At 43.1% G+C, this 20,831-nt stretch overlaps 1 protein-coding gene across 2 annotated transcripts in view; it reads right to left on the bottom strand.

Moving 5' to 3' along the window:
* The window catches only part of OSBPL10 (oxysterol binding protein like 10), a 362,776-nt gene extending 342,184 nt beyond the window's left edge, over positions 1-20,592 (bottom strand). For both annotated transcript variants that reach the window (XM_075827172.1, XM_075827173.1), the window contains exon 1: positions 20,043-20,592. In XM_075827172.1, the coding sequence (XP_075683287.1) occupies positions 20,043-20,311 (269 nt within the window). In that variant the 5' untranslated portion in view covers positions 20,312-20,592. The remainder of the gene's footprint in view (positions 1-20,042) is intronic.
* Between the last annotated feature and the right edge of the window lie 239 nt (positions 20,593-20,831).

The raw sequence follows: 20,831 nt of genomic DNA, 5'->3' as shown, positions 1-20,831 counted from the left end.
CTTTCTTAGGGATCACAATAATTTCTGTGGCATCCATAGATTCAGGAAGCCTACATCTAACATACGAAAAATTAGCTGTTTCCACTAAAATAGGGATTCATTTATCCTAGAATAACTTATAGGCTGGGTTCACACACCCTATTTACGGACGTAATTCGGGCGTTTTAGCCTCGAATTACGTCCGAAAATACGGCTCCAAAGCGCCGGCACACGCCCATTCATTTGAATGGGTTTTACGATGTACTGTGCCGTCATTTTTTTTACGCGCCGCTGTCAAAAGACGGCGCGTAAAAAAGACGCCCGCGTCAAAGAAGTGCATGTCACTTCTTGAGACGTAATTTGAGCAGTTTTCCATTGACTCCATGGAAAAACAGCTCCAATTACGTCCGTAATGTACGCTGCGAAAAACGCCTGCACATGCCATTACGTCTGAAATTCCGGAGCTGTTTTCTCCTGAAAACAGCTCCATAATTTCAGCCGTATCGGACGCTGCCGTGTGAACATACCCATATAGTTCCAATGGAATTAAGTCTACCCCACAGTTTTGTTACTTGGCTTTTCCAGCAAGGACTCTCTTAATTCCTCTGATGTTATCGGGTAATCTAACATTGATCTTTGTTTGTTATCAATATTAGAGTATTCCATTCCATCCATAACTATCTATGCTATCCTCAGTCTTAACATACAGCGGGTACGTACAGGTCTTGATAGAATCCTCTGAATTCTTCTACTACTTCCCTAGCACTGTGAACAAGTTGTGTTCTTAAAGGAGAGGTGTGGCGAAAATTTGCTTTTAGTGTGGTATTAAAATAAATTTTATTTATTTGTGTGTTTGTGTTTTACTTTTTTCTAACTTTTACTTCACTATGGGGGCTGCCATTTTTTTTTCTTCATCTCTGTATGTGTCGATTAATGACACATACAGAGATGGAATACGGCACATAAATCCCCATAGAGAACGCAAACGGGAGCCGTTCACTATGGTGTACGCCGTCTGTGTGGGAACGGCGCATGCGCCGCTCCCACACAGTCTAAAAGGAAGGTCTTTGGCCGAATATCATCCGGCGCCATTTTCATGTGGACCGGAAGCCGTGGTCGGACAGTAAGATGACTACTTCCGGTCGCGGCTTCCGGATAGGTGTTCAGAAGCAAGGACTAGGAGCGGAGCGAGCGGATGGAGCGGCAGCTGCGGGAGGAGCAGGTAAGTTATGTTTGTGTTTTACTGTGTGATTACCACTGTATGTAAGCCTACTACACTGTGCATTCGCTCAAAAAAATGGCGGCACACAGTGTAGGAGGTTTGAACATTCAACCCCCTCCTTTCTCCTAGCACTAGCCAGGAGAAAGGAGGGGGGATTAATTGAGCACACTAGAGCGAGTGTTTCTTCTCCAATTTTGCAGCATAAAGCAATGTTGCTTTACCACGTTGCAATGCTGCAATTTTGGGAATTGCTCTCTCTAGTGACCAGCACATGGAAATGTTATAAATTAGAATCTAATTTATAATGTTTCCTGACTTGTGAAAAATTTTTTAAAAATTAGAACAATGTCTAATCATTTATATACTAAATGTTTAACAAAAAAAAATAAAATAATTCATGCTGTTTTTTGCACAGCATGTGGATGAGATTTGTTCAAATCGAATCCACTTTGCTGCTACTGTAATACGGTGCGAATTCTCCGCAATTAAATCTGCAGCATTTATACTACGTGTGAACCCGGCCATATAGTTCTGTTTTCAACAAAGCTGTATTAGAGCTGCAACAGGGGCACATACTTCTGTATGCCTCTGATTTCATACGGAAGAATACAGATGCTTTTTCTGTCTAAATTCCGTAAATATCTCAGAATAGAAATCGCGCCATGCTGCATAGGACTCCGTATGTACACAGGTACTCTCCCCTAGTACGGACCCACACGTCCTCAACGCACTGCCATACACGCTCCGTGTGTACAGCTCTGCTACATGCATAAGCGCTTATTGTAAGGCATTGTTCACACTGCATTCTGGCTTACATACGGTGTGCATAAATTTATTGTCCTGCCAAACACATGCAACTGTATAGGGAATTTAATCTGCCATGTACTCCAATTATAAAAAATTATACCACGGCCTACTTTTTAGCGAGAGCCTCTAGTATTGAAAAATGTAGTCAACTCTTTTCAATAAAGTTCAAAATAGGTAAACAAAATACCCAAAAAATGGTCCGTTCACCATGCATCTTATGTTCCCAGAAACCACACTTGAAATCCTATCGGTGCTCTGGAGAATTAGGCCTCATTTAGACGAGCGTAATATATGCGCGTGCGACGCGCGTGATTTTCACGCGTGTCGTACGCACCTATATTACTCTATGGGGCAGTGCAGACAATGCGTGAATTTTGCGCAGCGCGAGTGCGTTGCGTAAAACTCACGACATATTCTATAATCGTGCGTTTTTCGCGCATCACGCACCCATTGAAGTCAATGGGTGCGTGAAAACCACGCAGGACGCACGGAAGCACTTCCGTGCGAACTGCGTGATTCGCGCAAGAGCTGTCAAACTCTGAATGTAAACAGAAAAGCACCACGTGCTTTTCTGTTTACTAACATCCAAACGGAGTGTCTTAGAGATGAGCGAACCGAACTTCACCGGGTTCGGCCGAACTCGTTTTGACCGAGCCCGGCAAAAAAATGTTCCGGTACGCGACGTCAGGAGACAGTCACTGTCCAGGGTGCTGAAAGAGTTAAACTGGTTCAGCACCCTGGACAGTGACTTCCGATCACAATATACATGAACGTGTAAAAAAAAAAAATAAGTTCTGACTTACCGATAACTCCCGGCTTCTTCCTCCAGTCTGACCTCCCGGGATGACGATTCAGGCCAAGTGACAGCTGCAGCCAATCACAGGCCAAGCACAGGCTGCAGCCAATCACAGGCTGCAGCGGTCACATGGACTGCCACGTCATCCAGGGAGGTGGGGCCGGATGTCAAGAGGGACGAGTCACCAAGGCAACGGCCGGGAGACTGGACTGGAGGAAGCAGGAAGTTCTTGGTAAGTATGAACGGCTTTTTTTATTCACAGATTGCTGTATTTTGTGATCGGAATTCACTGTCGAGGGTGCTGAAAGAGTTACTGCCGATCAGTTAACTCTTTCAGCACCCTGGACAGTGACTGACGTCGACTAGCCTCATCTCTATAATGGCGGCTGCGCGAAAATCACGCAGCCGCGCATCATACACTGATGACACACGGAGCTGTCAAGTGCCTTTTGCGCACGCAAAACGCTGCTTTTTTTTGCGTGCGCAGAACGCACACGCTCGTGTAAATCAGGCCTTACTCTGTCGGTAGAAAGTAGATCAACGTAGAAATTACAAAAATAGCGTCTGGAACTCTATCCACAGTATAAAAGCAAACATTTTTATCAAATTAAAACAAGTAAAACTTTCCTAGGATGGACGTTTATGCATTTCAAACGGAAGGCTCTTCGTTATAGCCTACAATTTTTAAATAAAAAGGTATACGGACGGCATGGTAATGTGTCACTTTTTTGGCATAGGTTTTTCAAATTAAAGTCTATTGGCATGTTGGTGTATAAGTCAATACATTAACGTCTATGCTGTGAACAAAGCCTACATCACATATGATCATACAGTTAAGGCTTTGTTCACATCTGCGTCGGGGTTCCATTCATGGTTTACGTCAGACCTTTCAGTAAGGGGAGCCCATGAACGGAAACCAAAGGGAAACCATAGCTTTCGGTTTGCATTACCATTGATTTCAATGGTAGTGCTATCGTTACTAATGGTTTCCGTTTGTCTCTGTTCCATAAGGTTTCCGTTGTTTTGGCGGAATCAATAGCGTAGTCGACTGCGAGATTGATTCCGCCAAAAAAACAAAACCTTACGGAACAGAAACAGACGGAAACCATTAGCAATCAATGGAACCCCGAAACAGATGTGAACGAAGCCTTACAGTTAAAAAAACGAAAAATCATACTGTAAAAAAACGTTTGAAAATGTAAGAAACTCTATAGAGTTGCAAAGATCTGCCGTTGACACACAGTTAGGTCCAGAATTATTTGGACGGTGACACAAGTTTTGGCATTTTAGCGGTTTACCAAAACATATTGAATATATGGTTATATAGTTTAGGAATTACAGCTCTTTAATACGTAGCTGCCTTTTTCTCAAGGGACCAAAGATAACTGGACAATTATCTCAAAAGCTATTTAATGGGCTGCATGGGCTATTCGCTTATTAATCCATCATCAATTATGCAGGTATAAGGTCTGGAGTTGATTTTGGGTGTGGCATTTGTGTTTGGAAGCTGTTGCTGTGAACCCACAACATGAGGTGAAAAGGAGCTCTCAATGCAAGTGAAACAGACCAATGTTAGGCTGAAAAAAAAATTAAGAAATCCACCAGAGAGAGATAGCACAAATGTTAGGAATGGCCAAATCAACAGTTTGGTACATTCTTGAAAAAAGAGCGCACTGGTGATGTCGTGAACTCCAAAAGACCTGGACGTCCATGGAAGAAAACAGTGGTGGATGATCGCAGAATCCTTTCCATGGTGAAGAAAAACCCCTTCACAACATCCAAGTGAAGAACACTCTCTCGGAAGTAGGTGTATCATTATCCAAGTCTACCATAAAGAGAAGACTTCATGAGAGCAAATACAGAGGGTTCACCAGAAGGTGCAAACCATCGATCAGTCTAAATAATAGAAAGGCCAGATTAGACTTTGCAAAACTACATCTAAAGAAGCCGCCCAGTTCTGGAACCGCATTCGTTGGACAGATGAAACAAAGATCAACCTGTACCAGAATGATGGGAGGAAGAAAAGTATGGAAAAGGCTTGGAACGGCTCATGATCCAAAGCACACCACATCCTCTGTAAAACATGGTGGAGGCAGTGTGATGGCATGGACATTCATGGCTGCCAAAGGCACTGGGTCACTATATTTTATTGATGATGTGACTGAAGACAGAAGCAGCCGGATGAATTCTGAAGTGTTCAGGGAAATACTTTCTGCTCAGATAAAACCAAATGCAGCAAGGTTGATTGGACGTCGCTTCACAATACAGATGGACAATGACCCAAAACATACTGCGAAAGCAACCCAGGAGTTTTTTTAACGCAAAGAAGTGGAATATTCTGCAATGGCCAAGTCAATCACCAGATCTCAACCCGATCGAGCATGCATTTCACTTGCTTAATGACCAGCCTATTTTAAACCTTAACCCCTTCCCGAAATTTGACGTATCCATACACCAAAGTCGGGTAGGGGAAGTATGGAACGGGCTCACGGAATGAACCCGCTCCATACGATGCCGGTGTCAGCTGTATGTTACAGCTTGTTTAACTTGTTAAATGCCACGGTCAATAGTGACCGCAGAATTTAAATCGTTAGAAAGACGGGGGCGACCCCCTCTAACAGTTCATCGTGACACCCGCAATGCAATTGTGGGGGGCAATAGTTGCTATGGCTGCCTGGGGGCCTAACGAAGTCCCCCAGGTCTGCCATCTTTGTGCTCCTATTAAACCCTGCCTCCGGCAGGGCTTAATAGAAGCATGTCAGAGTCACTAGTATTGCAGTATATCGTGCAAGCGATCTAACGATCGCTGGTTCAAGTCCCCTAGAGGGACTAATAAAAAAAAATTTAAAAAAAAATTAAAAAATAAGTCAAATAAAAGGTTTTTTTATGTAAAAAAAAAAAAAATTTAATGAAAATTTAAAAAAAAAAAAAACCCTTTTCCCATTTTCCCCCTAGAGCATAGTAAAAAAGAAAAAACATATTGGTATCGCCGTGTCCGTAAAAGTCTAAACTATTATAATATATCATTATTTAACCCGCACAGTGAACGCCGTAAAAAAAATAAAAAAATTGTAAAACGCCAGAATCTCTATTTTTTGGTCACCTCATCTCCCACAAAAAAATTTAATAAAAACGTTATCAAAACGTTGCATGTACCCCAAAATGGTATCATTAAAAACTACAGCTTATCCCACAAAAAATAAGCCCTCATACCACTTAATCGACGGAAAAATAAAAAAGTTATGGCTCTCGGAATTTGGCGACACAAAATACTTTTAAATACTTGTAAAATATAGAAAAAACTATATATATATTTGGTATCACCGTAATCGTATTGACCCACAGAATAAAGTGAACAGGTTTTAATTGCACAGTGAATTTCGTAAAAACGATGCGCAAAAAACAATGGAGGAGTCACTATTTTTTTCATTTTCTACCCCACTAATAATTTTTTTCCCGTTTCCTAGTACATTATATGGCACAACAAATGGTGCTACGAAAAACTACAACTCGTCCCGCAAAAATCAAGCTCTCATAGGACTATATAGACGGAAAAATAAAAATAAAAAAAAGTTATGGGTTTTGGAAAGTAGGGAGGAAAAAAACTAAAATGAAAATCTGAAAAAGGGCTAATGCGGGAAGGGGTTAATGACCAAGTTATTTTTTACGTTTTTCCATATTCGCATTCTAAGAGCTATAACTTTTTTATTTTAGCGTCGACATAGCTGTATAAGGTCTTGTTTTTTGCGGGACAAGTTGTATTTTTAATAGCACCATTTTGGGGTACATATAAATATATTGATTAACTTTTATTAACTTTTTTGTGGGGGTAATGGAGAAATAAAACCCCATAAATTTCACCACTCTATTTTGCGTCTTAGATTTACTCTGTTTACCGTGTGGTATAAATAACCTAACTTTATTTAGTGGGTCATTACAATTATGGCAATACCAAATTGATATAGATTTTGTATGTTTTACTACTTTTACACAGTAAAAACACTTTTTTCAAAATTATTTGTTTTTGTATCGCCATGTTTTAAGAGCCATATTTTTAGGTTTACGCCATTGCAGCTGTACGAGGGCTTGTTTTTTGTGGGACGACTTGTAGTTTTTATTGGTACCATTATTTATTCAGTACAGATTTTTTTGAAAGTAGGATGAACAGAAAACCGCAACTCTATTTTTTATGGCGTTCACCTTGCGGGCTAAATAACATAATCGCTTTATAGGAGGGGTAGTTACGGAGGCGGTGATACCAAATATGTGCAATGTTTTCATTTTTTTTCATATTAAAGTATTTTATAAAGGGAGAAAGTGGGTTTTTAATTTTTTTTTATTTGGAATTTTTATTTATGTATTATTAACTTTATTAAACTTTGTGCCAACTTTATTTTTAGTCTCACTAGGCGACTTCACTATGTGATCTTCTGATCGCTTTTATAATACACTGCAATACTTTTGTATTGCAGCGTATTATTGCCGGTCAGTGTAAAACAGACCGGGGCACCTGCTAGGTCATGCCCTAGCAGAAATCCACTACAGGCAGACATAGGGCCTTTGTTAGGCCACTGTCTGCCCTAGAAGCCATCGGCACCCTGCGATTGCAATTGAAGGGTGCCGATGGGGTGAGAGGGAGCGCCCTCCCTCCAAAACCACTTGGATTGCGTGCTCGCTATTGAGCGCCGCATTTAAGGGATTAAACGGATGAGATAGATGTTGATATCAATCCCGCCCGCTAGAGAAGGGCCCGGCTGTCTTTAGACCACCCGACAACCGCTTTAGCCGACACAGGACACCCATCCCGGGTTTATGTCAGAGCACCGTAAAAAGGCGGCGCTGTGGCAGAAGTATCCTTAACGGTCGACGTGAAAGTGAAAAGGCATATTGGCGGTCGATAAGGGGTTAAGACAAAGCTTAAGGCCTCATTCACACGACACGGTCTGAGTGTCGGCCGGGAAAATCGGCCGTTTTTCCCGGCTGGTTTGCATCCGTTACGATTCCGTTCCGTGTTGCCGTTTTTACAGGCCGATTTGGACCCAATTTGCATCCGTTTTTTTCCCTGTCCGTTTTAAAATCGGATGAATTTCATTTAAATTTGTTGCCACACACAGCCCTTTGTAGATAATGCCACCCAGCCCCCTGCAGGTGATGCCACCCAGCCCCCTGCAGGTGATGCCACCCTGCCCCCTGCAGGTGATGCCACCCTGCCCCCTGTAGGTGATGCCACCCTGCCCCCTGTAGGTGATGCCACCCTGCCCCCTGTAGGTGATGCCACCCAGCCCCCCCCCCTTCCAGGAGAAGTCACTGACTTCAATGTCCATATATGGACAGTGTAGTCACTGACTTCTCCTGGAGAGGAATTCCCTGCCACAGGTCGGGAATTCCACTTCAGAAGTGAGTGACGTCACTGTGTCCATATATGGACAGTGTAGTCACTCACTTCTCCTGTAGCGGCATCCCCGGCCATAGAGTTTTCCCGGCCATCAAAAAATCGGTCGTGTGAATAGCCCCATTAGGGGTCTATTTTTCCTAATGCAGCCGGGTGCCGGACGATTTATGAACGGCCGGCAGCCGGCTGGGAAACCCTGTCGTGTGAATTCCGCCTAAGGCAGAAAGATCCACAAACAAGCAACAACTGAAGACAGCCGCAGTAAGGGCCTAGCAAAGCATCACAAAGGAGGAAATCCAGCGTTTGGTGATGTCCAATGTGGTGGCCATACCCATATCGTTAAGATTTTGTCACTGTACAAATAATTCTGGACCTACCTGTATCTCTAGCCCATAGAAGTCTATGGATACTGTACAGTATATTTCTGGAGGTTTTTTTTTAAATTCCAGACATAATACTTTCAACTGTATAGCCAAATATGGAGTGAGCCTAGCACAAATCCTATTAGCTCCAGGACAGAGTTGCTATAAAATAACAAAGATTGCATATAAAATAAAGTGACATGTAATTCTTCTTACCAACAGTAAGAGATAAATGACCCTGATAACAAAAATGTGTTTAGTCTAATGACTCAACTATATCTAGAATTGGATTACACAACTAGTGCATGATACAGTATAAAAAATTCCAGAGCTCACTAGAAGCCAATAGAAGGAAATGTGACTGTCAGAGATAATTCATCCGAGGAAACTTGTGGCATAACACCAAAGTCAACACTCAACGGACACTTATTTATGCCAAAAAGAGCTGCACTCACACAAGTTGTGCAAAGTCACAGTGAAAATTAAGGGAATATTCCCCAAGGAAGACGTGAACAATCATTGAGTGATCATTTTGTATGGCTGAATAAATTATTCATTTTATTGCTTTTCTATATTAAGTTAATGTTTACAATATTTTTTTCAGTAACTTTTATTCGTTTTCAACTAAATATAAAACTATAATAGAAATAGAAAATGATAAATGGTCCTCTGTGCAAACCCCCTCCCATCTTCTAGCCAGAGGGGTCCCTGCAGCATGCCTCCTTAATGCCCTGTTCACATCACGTTTGAACCGTTCATCGCAGTGATACATCACCCACAGGACCCCATGGCAATTTAAAAAATGTATATCTCGCTATATACTTTTATTTAGTGTATTCCTCTGTCCATTCTATACTGAATGGAGAAAAAAAATGGTATTCTAACGCAAGCACGCCCGGTGTATGCCATAAAGACACTGTTTTCGGAAACGCCGAATGCATGGTGCTTTATGGATGCATTCAACATATGTGCATACACTGAATTTAGTTCACAAACGTGACGTGAACACAGCCTAAAATATACAGTATGTACTAAATACCTGTGCATATTGGTGATGCTTACACACTATTGTCTTCAGTGTTGTCTGCTTTAGGGCTCATTTACACGAGCGTGTTATACGTCCGTGCGACGAGCGTGATTTTCACGAACGTCGCAGGGACCAATATTAGTCTATGGGGCCGTGCAGACAGGTGCGTGATTTTCACGCAGCGTATGTCCGCTGCGTGAAATGCACGACATGTCCTATATTTGTGCGCTGTTCGTGCATCACGCACCCATTGAAGTCAATGGGTGGGTGAAAACCACGCATGCCGCACGGAAGCACTTCCATGCGAACTGCGTGATTCGCGCAACAGCTGTCAAAAGGATGAATGAAAACAGAAAAGCACCACATGCTTTTCTGTTTACAAACATCCAAACGGAGTGTCATCATGATGGCGGCTGCGCGAAAATCACGCAGCTGCGCATCATACAGGGCTGACACACGGAGCTGTTAAGTGCCTTTTGCGCACGCAAAAGGCCGCGTTTTTTGAGTGCGCAAAACGCACACGCTCGTGTGAATCAGGCCTTACAGTGATGCTCAAATAGGGCACAGCTATGATTAATGTATCTGGAATCTGATATAGTCTAATGCACGGGTCTCAAACTCGGCCGGGTAAATGGGCCGCACATAGAATAAAATGTGAAGTCCAAAATTGGCTCAAGAAGTGACATGCACTTCTTTTTACGCGCCTTTTTCGAAAATGAGGCGTAAAAAAAACGCCTTGTCAGAACAGAATGCCGTATTTCCATTGAAATCGATGGCCAGATGTTTGTAGGCGTTCTGCTTCCAATTTTTCAGCCATTTTTGGGACTTTTGCGGCCCGAAAAATGTCTGAAATTAGCCTGTGTGAACATACCCTAACAATAAAACACTACTATAGTAATATTACCTTACTATAACAATACTACATCACTATAATAATACAATACTACATCACTATAATACTACCTTACTATAACAATACTACCTTACTATAACAATACTACCTTACTATAATATTACTAGGTTTAAACTTAATGGAAATTTGTGAGTTTACTCCACGTGCTTATTTTAACAATCCAGTTTTCCAGTTTTAAGTGTCACCACTGACTCCATCTCTGCTGCTGACATCACTGTCCATATATGGAGGGAGCTACGGTGCCCCACAGGCCGCAGATGGCAGCCTCAAGGGCTGTATGCGGCCCAAGGGCCGCGCGTTTGAGAGCCCTGGTCTAATGCCAGTTACACACGACCGATGTGCCACTCGGCCCGTTTTAAAGGCATCCGAGTGGCACCCAATAGTTTTCACGGACCCATTCAATTTAGTAGGTGAATCGGTTCCATGAAAACTGACCCAATTCTGTACTATCTTTCCACGGATCATTGACAGGACGCGGCCGGTGCACACTATCGTGTGCATGAGGCATAAGTGTATGGTTCCACGAAGCAGTGTACGCATGCGACCAAAACAACACTCACTTTCGTTTATCGGCCACCACAATTTTGTGGGGTTTAGGCCCCCATGCACGCCGCTACGAGCGTCGGGACCCCTAGGCCATGTTCACACGTTCAGAATTTGATACGAATTTAGCGCAAATTTAATACCTAAATCGTCATCAAATCCGTTGGCACAATCGTGACAGAAACCCGAGCGTAAGTCTCTAATTTCTGACGCAAATCCTTTGAAAAATCTAGGATGGATTTATGGCAGCTTTTTATTTCTACTATGTATAAAGCACAAAACACGTTTACCAGGATGTCAGTGGGCTGGTTCTCTTAATAAGAAGGATTATAAAATACAAATCAAGTAAACCACCAATAATAAAAATAAGATTATCAGGTAACTGCCACACATACACGAAGGCAAACAAGCCTCAATCTAGTGGCTCCTATAGATCTGCTTTAAAAGGGAAGATTCACCATAAAAACATTTTCTTCCACATGGCAGAGACACGACAGAAAAAGGTGTGAGCCCAAGTGCTGCAGCTCCTTCATTCTCACAATTGGGGGTCACAGGGCACCACCAATACCATCTTCTTCTAATAGGTCTCGGTAACATGTCAGAAGATCCTCCCTGCAAAATAATTGGCTGATGTTTTTAATTCAAATTTCTTTCTACGTGACAAAGAACAACAGAAATTGTGCATACTGCTAGAAGCATGAAAAAGATTTCTCTGATAAAAACCATAAATACTTATACGCATTCTAAAAGGGGACCTGTCACTAGAATAACGTTATACTGGTGGGGAATAGTGTCCTAAACATGCCCCTCTCAAAACTGTCAGTTTTAGCATTTTATCTAAAAAGAAGTTATAAGTCGTGCGTTGTATGTAAATTACCAGAGAAGGGTCTAGAGATTTATTTAACAGCTTCCCGCACATGCTCAGATGAAGCCAGGGCCAGAACACCTGGACTCATTTCTAGACTCTTCTCTGGTAATTTACATACAGCACACTTTGTATTAGAACTTCTTTTTAGACAAAATGCTAAAACGGACAGTTTTGGAGAGAAGCATGTTTAGGACGCTATTCCCCAGCAGTACAACGACATGCTGGTGGTTTAGTGCTCTAAAATCTAGTGACAGGTTCCCTTTAAAGGAGTATTCTCCATTCAGACGTTTATTGCATATCCACAGTACAATCATAAATGTCCGATAGGTGCAGGTCCCAAAGGTGGGACCTGCACCTCTCTAGAACAAGGACCTAACCCCGTCCAACCTGGTCTCACGTTTGCTGCTCCCCAGTCACTGCGCTAAGGAGGTGGCCAGGAATATGGAATCAGGCAAGTTCGCTGAGCTACACTGTTTCTGTAACTCCTATAGAAGTGAATGGAAGTTCCGGAAACAGCGTAGCAGAGACCTACGCTGTTTCTGTTGCTCCAGCGCAGCTCAGCTGTCTCCATACTACATAGCGAGACAAGGTAGGACGGGAATCAGGGGGCCCTTTTCTAGAGATAGATGCGGGTCCCAGGAGGTGGGAACTGCATCTATCGGACATTTATGGCATATCCCGTGGATATATTATAATTGTCCAAGATGAGAACACCCCTTTAATGACTGACATGTCTTACCATTAGCTGCAAAGCTGTGCAACTGCTAGCTTCCTGAAAGTCTGCATAAGCTGTATCATTCTGTCTAAGCCACAGCCGTCAGTTTCAGCTTAGCTGACAGCTCGACAAAGCTGGTCCTGCGTGTCTGACACACAGGCTCCAGTTAATAATGATTATATCTACACTTTAAAAAAAATCTTGAGAGAACTGTTCCTCCGGACTTAACTATAAACATGAATGCTTGGCTGAGCTTGCATGTTTTTTCAATGGGGAGATGCTAACCAGTCCACACAGGAACAAAGGATTGGGACGTTGAAATCCAACTACTTTCCATAACATCTGTCATTGGAACCAGCCAATAAGAACTCCCATAGGCATCAATAGTCAATAGCCAAAAAAGTTAGGTGGTGCCACCAGCAAATTTCTAGGTTACTTGGATACATTGCACCTGGAATTTGTTCCCATTATAAACAAATACTTTCCACTTTCTAGACTGTCTATGCTTTCTTGTGGTCAGTTAGTGCCTGCAGGCCTTGCGTGGTCCCATTGTAGAGGGATAAATAAAATATGTGCCAGAACCATGGAGAGGGACGCTCCGCTTACCTCAATGATGGAGAAATCAAAAGGAGGATATATGTATATATATATTTTCAAAGGAGAAAGAATAGGGTTGGCACTACTCCAAATACAGAGCAAAACATAGACTCACATATGGAAGTAGTGTGGCTCAAAATACATAGGATACAGCTGTCAGGATTGTTGCTGGCAGGGTGCTCATCGTGAGAAATAAAGCACGTATGCAAAACTTGATGATGGACAGGAGGAATGTACGAGGCACTCACCGCCGTGGCAATAGAAAGGATTTATTTGAACCGATCTCGGTCAATGATGATGTGAAAGATGCCAACGACCGTTTCACGCTGAGAGCGCTTTGTCAAGGCCTTGACAAAGCGCTCTCAGCGTGAAACGGTCGTTGGCATCTTTCACATCATCATTGACCGAGATCTGTTCAAATAAATCCTTTCTATTGCCACAGCAGTGAGTGCCTCGTACATTCCTCCTGTCCATCATATTATATATATATGCGCAATTTTAAGTAAAGCTTGTCTTTAGTATGTACTAAATAAATATTTCAGGATTAAGACTGTAGAATCTTTTTTTCTATATCCAGAGGTAATCTTGTCATTTGTCACTGAATTCATGTTGCTTGGCAAAGTCAACCTTCGAAGCCCATTGATTTAAATCTGAGGAAGGCCAAAATTCCAAGCACGAATGAGGAACCAATAAAAGCGGTTGGGTTCGGACCCCTTTGATCAGGGCACTGGTGGGCCTTGCAGGTCACAGATCCCAACCAGTGTTACTTATCTAAGTGACATATTGCTAAATAACAAAAGTTGGAGAACCAGGTGAATACCTACATAAAACAAACTTGTTGCTATTGGCTATTAACTTTGATCAACATGAAAATGAATCCGGTAACAAACATAATGAAAAATACCGGACAACATGTCCAAAGTCTCATGGAGTATGGGTGTCCGGATTTGAACCAGGATCTAATATAGGGTTTATCTGTCCTTTATACAATATTTAACATTCCATTATGCCTGTTAAATGTTTTACAAGCTTCTTCTAATAGTTATACATTTACAGAATAATAAATCAATTATGCATGGGCAACCAATAATAGTAACCGAGCCCTGTCCAAGAAAGTACACAGCCAAGGCTACTGATGGAGATTAGGCCTCCTCGGCTATTGTGGGAAGCAGCTGACTCCCTTAAAAAGGAACTCCGACAAAAGAAAACGTTTTGCTTTCTTGCTTAGATATGCGATTAAGATAAGGGTAGTGAGGTGTATTGGCTTACCAGGGACTTCATTTTACAGTTAGCCGCTCGTTTGCGGGCCGCCGTTGGGCCACATAATCCCCACTCTGACTCCCAGAATCCTACAGCGACTGCTGTAGGGACCAGAAGTCAGTCTCTAAATGCAAATCTATAAGAACCTTGATGTGAGTCTCATAGACTTGCAGTGAGATTGATTTCTACCCAGGGTCGGCCTTAGGGGTCTGCAACCTGGGAGACTACACAGGGTGCATCTCCTATTCTTGCTGACCAACTATTTCTGCAGCTGGCTATGGTTGCTGTCCTGGGATGGGGCAGATTGTAAATGCCCCTGCTGCTTCACGAGGCTGCCTGCATGAAAGACCCTTCGTGAAGATAAGCGTATGTAGGAGTGTGTAAATGTGCATCTATATAAATATATATGTGCATGTGAATGTCTGTGTCTATATGGGTGCATGTGTGTATATATTATTCTTTTGTATGTATGATACTATAAGAATATATTTGCACACTGTGGTTTTGCAGCAATGTTTGAAAAACAGTGTTTTTGCGGTGTTTTATGTAAATAGTGGCAAAACTGATGTGTAGTATATATAGCAATATTATATATGTGTGTAGCGTATACAGCGGTATTATAGATGTGAGATATATATATATATATATATATATATATACATACACACACAAATAGTATATGGAGGCATTATTTATATGTACACTGTTAGTGTGTACAGGTTATGGCGGTATTATTTATGTATAGAGTATATGGCAGCATTAGTTATATGTACAGTATACACCGGTGAATAGTATATGGTGGGATTATTTATGTGAAAGGTGAGCATAATGGGAGAAGGGCCAAAATAATTCTGCACAGGGTGCCCTCTAGCTTAAGGCCACCTCTGCCTCCGGTCGAGCAAAAAAAAAAATAGGATTCAAGGAGTCAGAGTGGGGACAAAGTGATAGACCGGAATGGAGAGACTCAGGCTGGGTTCACACAACCTATTTTCAGGCGTAAACGAGCCGTATTATGCCTCGTTTTACGTCTGAAAATAAGGCTACAATACGTCGGCAAACATCTGCCCATTCATTTGAATGGGTTTGCCGACGTACTGTGCAGACAACCTGTTATTTACGCGTCGTCGTTTGACAGCTGTCAAACGACGACGCGTAAAAATACAGCCTCGTCAAAAGAAGTGCAGGACACTTCTTTCAGACGTAATTTGAGCCGTTCTTCATTGAACTCAATGAAGCACAGCTCAAAATTTACGGCTGTCAGAGAAGCCTCGCAAAATGCGAGGAGGAGCAATTACGTCTGAAACGAGGCAGCTGTTCTCTCCTGAAAACAGGATGTCTTTTCAGACGTAAAAGCCTCTCATCGTGTGCACATACCCCCACAGTAAAATAAAAGTGCCGGTAAGCCTCACTACCATTCACTTAAATCTCATTTTCAAAAGGTGGATATTTTCCCACAGTGCTCACATGCTTGAATGGTTATTACAAATAGATCACTACTGATCGCACCCCTTTCTTTATACACGTAATGGCAGTAATTCGAACTTATAGGGCTTGTAGGAGATTTAAAAAATAAAATAAAAAAAAAAGCGCCACGCTAGTCACTTCCTATAAAAATGTGGTAATTAGAATGAATGGCCTTCCATGACATGGACAGACTCAGTCCACGAGAGGTAGAGCCACTGCTTGTTTGAATCTTTTTACTAGGATTTATAGAGGGGGACCCTGAGCCATAATAGGGTATATGGAATGTGGCCTGGATCTTGCAGCAGTCAAAATGCACCCTTACTACTGTGGTCTAAAACCGGCCTAAATTTAACAAAGGGCAGGCTACAAGGCGACATCCAAAATGCAATGTGGGCAGGTTACTGGAGATGCACAATGCAGCTCTAGCGCAACTTGAGTTGTGTTCCTTTTATTCTCCCTACAAAACTCAATAGAAAGTTGCACAACAATAAGTTTTCACTGACATAACTTCACGTGATTTTAGAAAAATTGTGTCAGTCATACAAAAGTAATATTGTGCCACATCCAAAGTTACTCGTAGCCAAGCAAAAATGTCTTCACTGCATGTCCAAAGTGACTGAAAAGTTGCGTCACCACTTGTCTAAAAGCTCTTGCACACGTTGCATTAGTCAGCAACGTGTGGCTCCGGTGTGCCACAGCCAACACGTGGGGCATGGTTTGCTGGCACACTTTCTTCTCCCGGTGTCCAGCGCTAAACACAGGGGGAGAGTAGAGCTACATTATGCGCTTGGCGGCGCTGAACACCAGGAGAAAGAGGGCAGTGCTTTATTGTGTCTGTCGCTGTTGAACACTTGCCAAGCACAAAATGCAGCACTGCTCTTTCTCCTGGTGGTCAGCACCGCAAGGACAGAGTTCAGTAACCGCCCTGTTAAAGAGGCTCTGTCACCACATTATAAGTGCCCTGTCTCCTACATAAGGAGATGGGCGCTATAATGTAGGTGACAGTAATGCTTTTTATTTAAAAAAACGATTTTCACCAGTTTATTAGCGATTTTAGATTTATGCTAATGAGTTGCTTAATGCCCAAGTGGACGTATTTTTACTTTAGACCAAGTGGGCGTTGTACAGAGGAGTGTATGACGCTGACCAATCAGCATCATGCACTCCTCTCCATTCATTTAGGCAGCACATAGCGATCCTTTTAGATCTCTATGTGCTGTCTTATACTTGCACATTAACGATACTGAAGTGTTTAGACAGTGAATAGACATTCCACGGGATGTCTATTCACAATCTCTGCACTTCGTTACTCTGTCTGTGGTAGTTACAGCAGAGGACGCGTAATCTCGCGGTAGATGACAGGTTACAACGAGATTACGCGTCCTCTGCTGCAACTACCACAGACAGAGTAACGAAGTGCAGAGATTGTGAATAGACATCCCGTGGAATGTCTATTCACTGTCTAAACACTTCAGTATCGTTAATGTGTAAGTATAAGACAGCACATAGTGATCTAAAAGGATCCCATTGCGCTGCCTAAATGAATGGAGAGGAGTGCATGATGCTGATTGGTCAGTGTCATACACTCCTCTGTACAACGCCCACTTGGTCTAAAGTAAAAACACGCCCAGTTGGGCATTAAGCAACTCATTAGCATAAATCTAAAATCGCTAATAAAGTGGTGAAAATAGATCGTTTTTTTTAATAAAAAGCATTACTGTCACCTACATTATAGCGCCGATCTCCTTATGTAAGAGATGGGGCACTTATGTGGTGACAGAGCCTCTTTAAATAAAGTTAGCAAAAGTTGGCTGCTCCTGCTCTTATGTGCACCCCCACCCCAAGCTGGTGTTCAGTAGCCATCATTTCTCCTTTGTGCACCCCCCCCCCCCCCAGACTGGCCGCGGTCTCTCCTATATGCTCCCCCCAAATCTGGTGTTCAGTAATCACGCTCTCTCCTGTGTGCAGCGCCCCAAAGCTGGTGTTCCGTGGCCACAGTCTCTCCAGTGTGCAGTACCCCCCCCCCCTCCGCAGCTGGTGCTCAGTAGCCTCGTACGCACCACAGATGGATCATCATTGCAAAGAAAGTCTGGGATAAGGGTGACACTGAAATGTAAGTTTATTAACTGATTAATTGGTTAATGTCACATACGTGGTCACAGTTCATGTTTTATGACTTTCATGTTGCATGCCACACTAAGTACTTCATCTGATTTATTTATTTTTGCTTATAGGAATGCCATACACAAAAGCTTGCCTACCCCTGGTGTAGAGGGTTCTGCCCAGAATGTGCCTGGCATTACTTTGTATTGACTACCAAACCTCCGATATGAAAAATCAATTTCAGCTCTTTGCAACTGGGATTTATTATTCAGAGAATGACTTGCATTGCCAGTAAAGAACAGTAACTGCTTGGTTATCAGGGAGAGTTTATCTTTTCATCTAATTTCTCTGCTTATGAAATCTGCAAACCTTTTCATCTCACACAAACTCTAAGGCCTCATGCACACAACCGTAACTGTGTGCACGGTCCTTGATTACGGCACGGAGGGCCCGAGAAGTGTCACCCACAGGCCGTCCGCAATCACGAACCGTGCACACACAAGAGTCTATTGGAGTTTAATGCGCCTGGACCGCAAATGCGACCCGTAAAACGACATCCTATTTTTTGTGAGGTCCCGGCTTCGGGCAACGGCTGTGTGCATTGGCCCATAAGATATAACATGCCCTATACGGCTCTGCAATTGCGGATAGTATGCGGATGCAAAGTCGTGTGCATGGGGCCTAAAGTCTTCAAAGTATATACAAAAACCACACGTAACCTCATACACTTATGTGATTCGTGAAGAACGGACAGAACACGGATGTCATCCGTGTTCTGTCCATTTTTTTTCACGCACTTATAGACTTTAGTGGTAGAGTCTGGTTTGCAAAAACGGAAGAAAAAAAAAAAAGACATACAGTTAGTTTCTCGCAACGGACACACGCTCCATGAATAAAAACGGATGTGTGAATAGCCCCATTGACTTGTAACGGTCAGTGTGCTGCCCACTTTAGCAATGGACAGCACACTGAACCATACAAGTCAATGACGAGAAATACATTGGTGTGAATAAGGCCTGAAAGCATAGATCACGCACTGGGAAGTTCACTTCTCCTCAAGTATCAGCCCCGTCAGCACGCTTTAAAGGGGGGCTCTACTTGTATACAAAAAGGATACTATGACAGACCTTTAAATATGGCCTAGGTTATACAGACTGTCCATACTGGGGGGGGGGGGGTTGAGATAAGGTAGGCGTTTTTTTTTTAAATCTATGCATCCACTACGGAACTTGTATGGATGCAATATCTACATTGAACTCTATGTACACACCATAACCATACTTACGTGTTGGCGTGTGCAAGTAAACACATCCCGCACCCGAGTCACAGTGCCAGAGATACAAGTCCTGGCATGGAAATGGTGACATACTCTGGGTCCTGTATTTAAAATAACACTTTTAGGACGTCCTTGTCACCGCCAAGAATAGTGAAGTCTGACAAGTTTTGAAAACGTCTCCCAATTAAGAGAGAGCTTGAGAGTTTCCATGCAACGTATTTTTGAAGTCATTTTTGATTGGTGCAAATAACAGCGTACCACCCCCCCATCAAAAGTCGGTATTTGATGGTGGAAGGTCACTCATACATTAACCCATTTTTATATAAAGGAAGATAGTCCCGCTAATGTTCTGAAACATTCTGGAAACTTTCCAAAACTGACTGTCACTAGCGGAATAATATAACAACTATCATTAGATGGTCCCAATAGAAGCAGCCACAATGCCATAGACTGATGCAACACTCAGGACATGTACAGTTCCCCGGCCTTCATAAAGGCCACATCCAAGGACAAGGTAATATCATCCTCATATTCCTCATTATCACCATCCCTGCCATGCACATTGGTAGCGGGCTCCCATCTGCAGAATACAGGCCATGTGGGCACATTGTTGTGAAGACTTCCAGCTACAGATGTGTATTCTCCATGCACACCCACATAACACTTGGGCACGATAAGACAAGTGTGGTACATGTAGTGCCAGCGGCCAGTTAGTTACCTGTTCTGCCATCCCTGGATGAGGTTGGTGTACTTGCTCAGCGCCCCTTCTATGATTTGTGTCTGCTGTTGGTCCTTTTCTCCGCTGCTCGAGTGCGCGGCTCCCCCGTCCAGCTTCCCAGCCTGCTGCTGGTTCACTCTCCCGGGTCCTGCCAGCAGCCCCCGGGCACTAGAAGAGGGCGAAGACCCTGCAGAGGTGGCTCTGCTGCTGCTCCGGCTGCTGCTGTTACTGCTGCCTCCTCCACTGTGCTGCTGAGCCGCCTTGTCCATGGCCCTGCCGCAGCTGCTAGGTGCTCTGGCTCATACACGGTAAAGTGCTGCTCCCTCAGTTTTCAGTCAGAGTTTTTGTGCAATCTCCTATGTCATGCAGCTTCCTGCTGTGCTCTCGTCTCCCTGCTCTGCGTCCATGATAGGAGATCCATACATGTGTGAGAAAGTCTGTCAGCTGCTCCTCACTGGGCACAGCTGCATTTGTGCCTGTCAGTTCCTGGACGTGAATGAGCTGTGCCCGCCCTCCCAGGAGCAGGCATGGAAGGGTCGTCACTTTGCTAATGTGTGTATGGAGGGGAGCTTAACCCACCCACTCCTCTCACCAGCGCCACCTCCAGTGCCACACCTCCAATGCTCCCGGATATTGTTATGTGGCACCTATGGAGCAGTCCTGGCTGCAATATATGGACTGCCTGGGACTTTCTTGTGTTATAGAAAAGTTTTCTCCTAAAAAATATCCCCTGAACTTATAAAACCTTGACCTGTCTTTATTGTAATGTAAAAACTAAGCTGTTTATTC

Source organism: Rhinoderma darwinii, chromosome 5 (genome assembly GCF_050947455.1).
Source record: "Rhinoderma darwinii isolate aRhiDar2 chromosome 5, aRhiDar2.hap1, whole genome shotgun sequence".
In the NCBI taxonomy this organism is placed as follows: domain Eukaryota; kingdom Metazoa; phylum Chordata; class Amphibia; order Anura; family Rhinodermatidae; genus Rhinoderma; species Rhinoderma darwinii.
The sequence above is the reverse complement of the archived record's forward strand: the minus strand, read 5'-3'. Positions and strand labels throughout refer to the sequence as shown.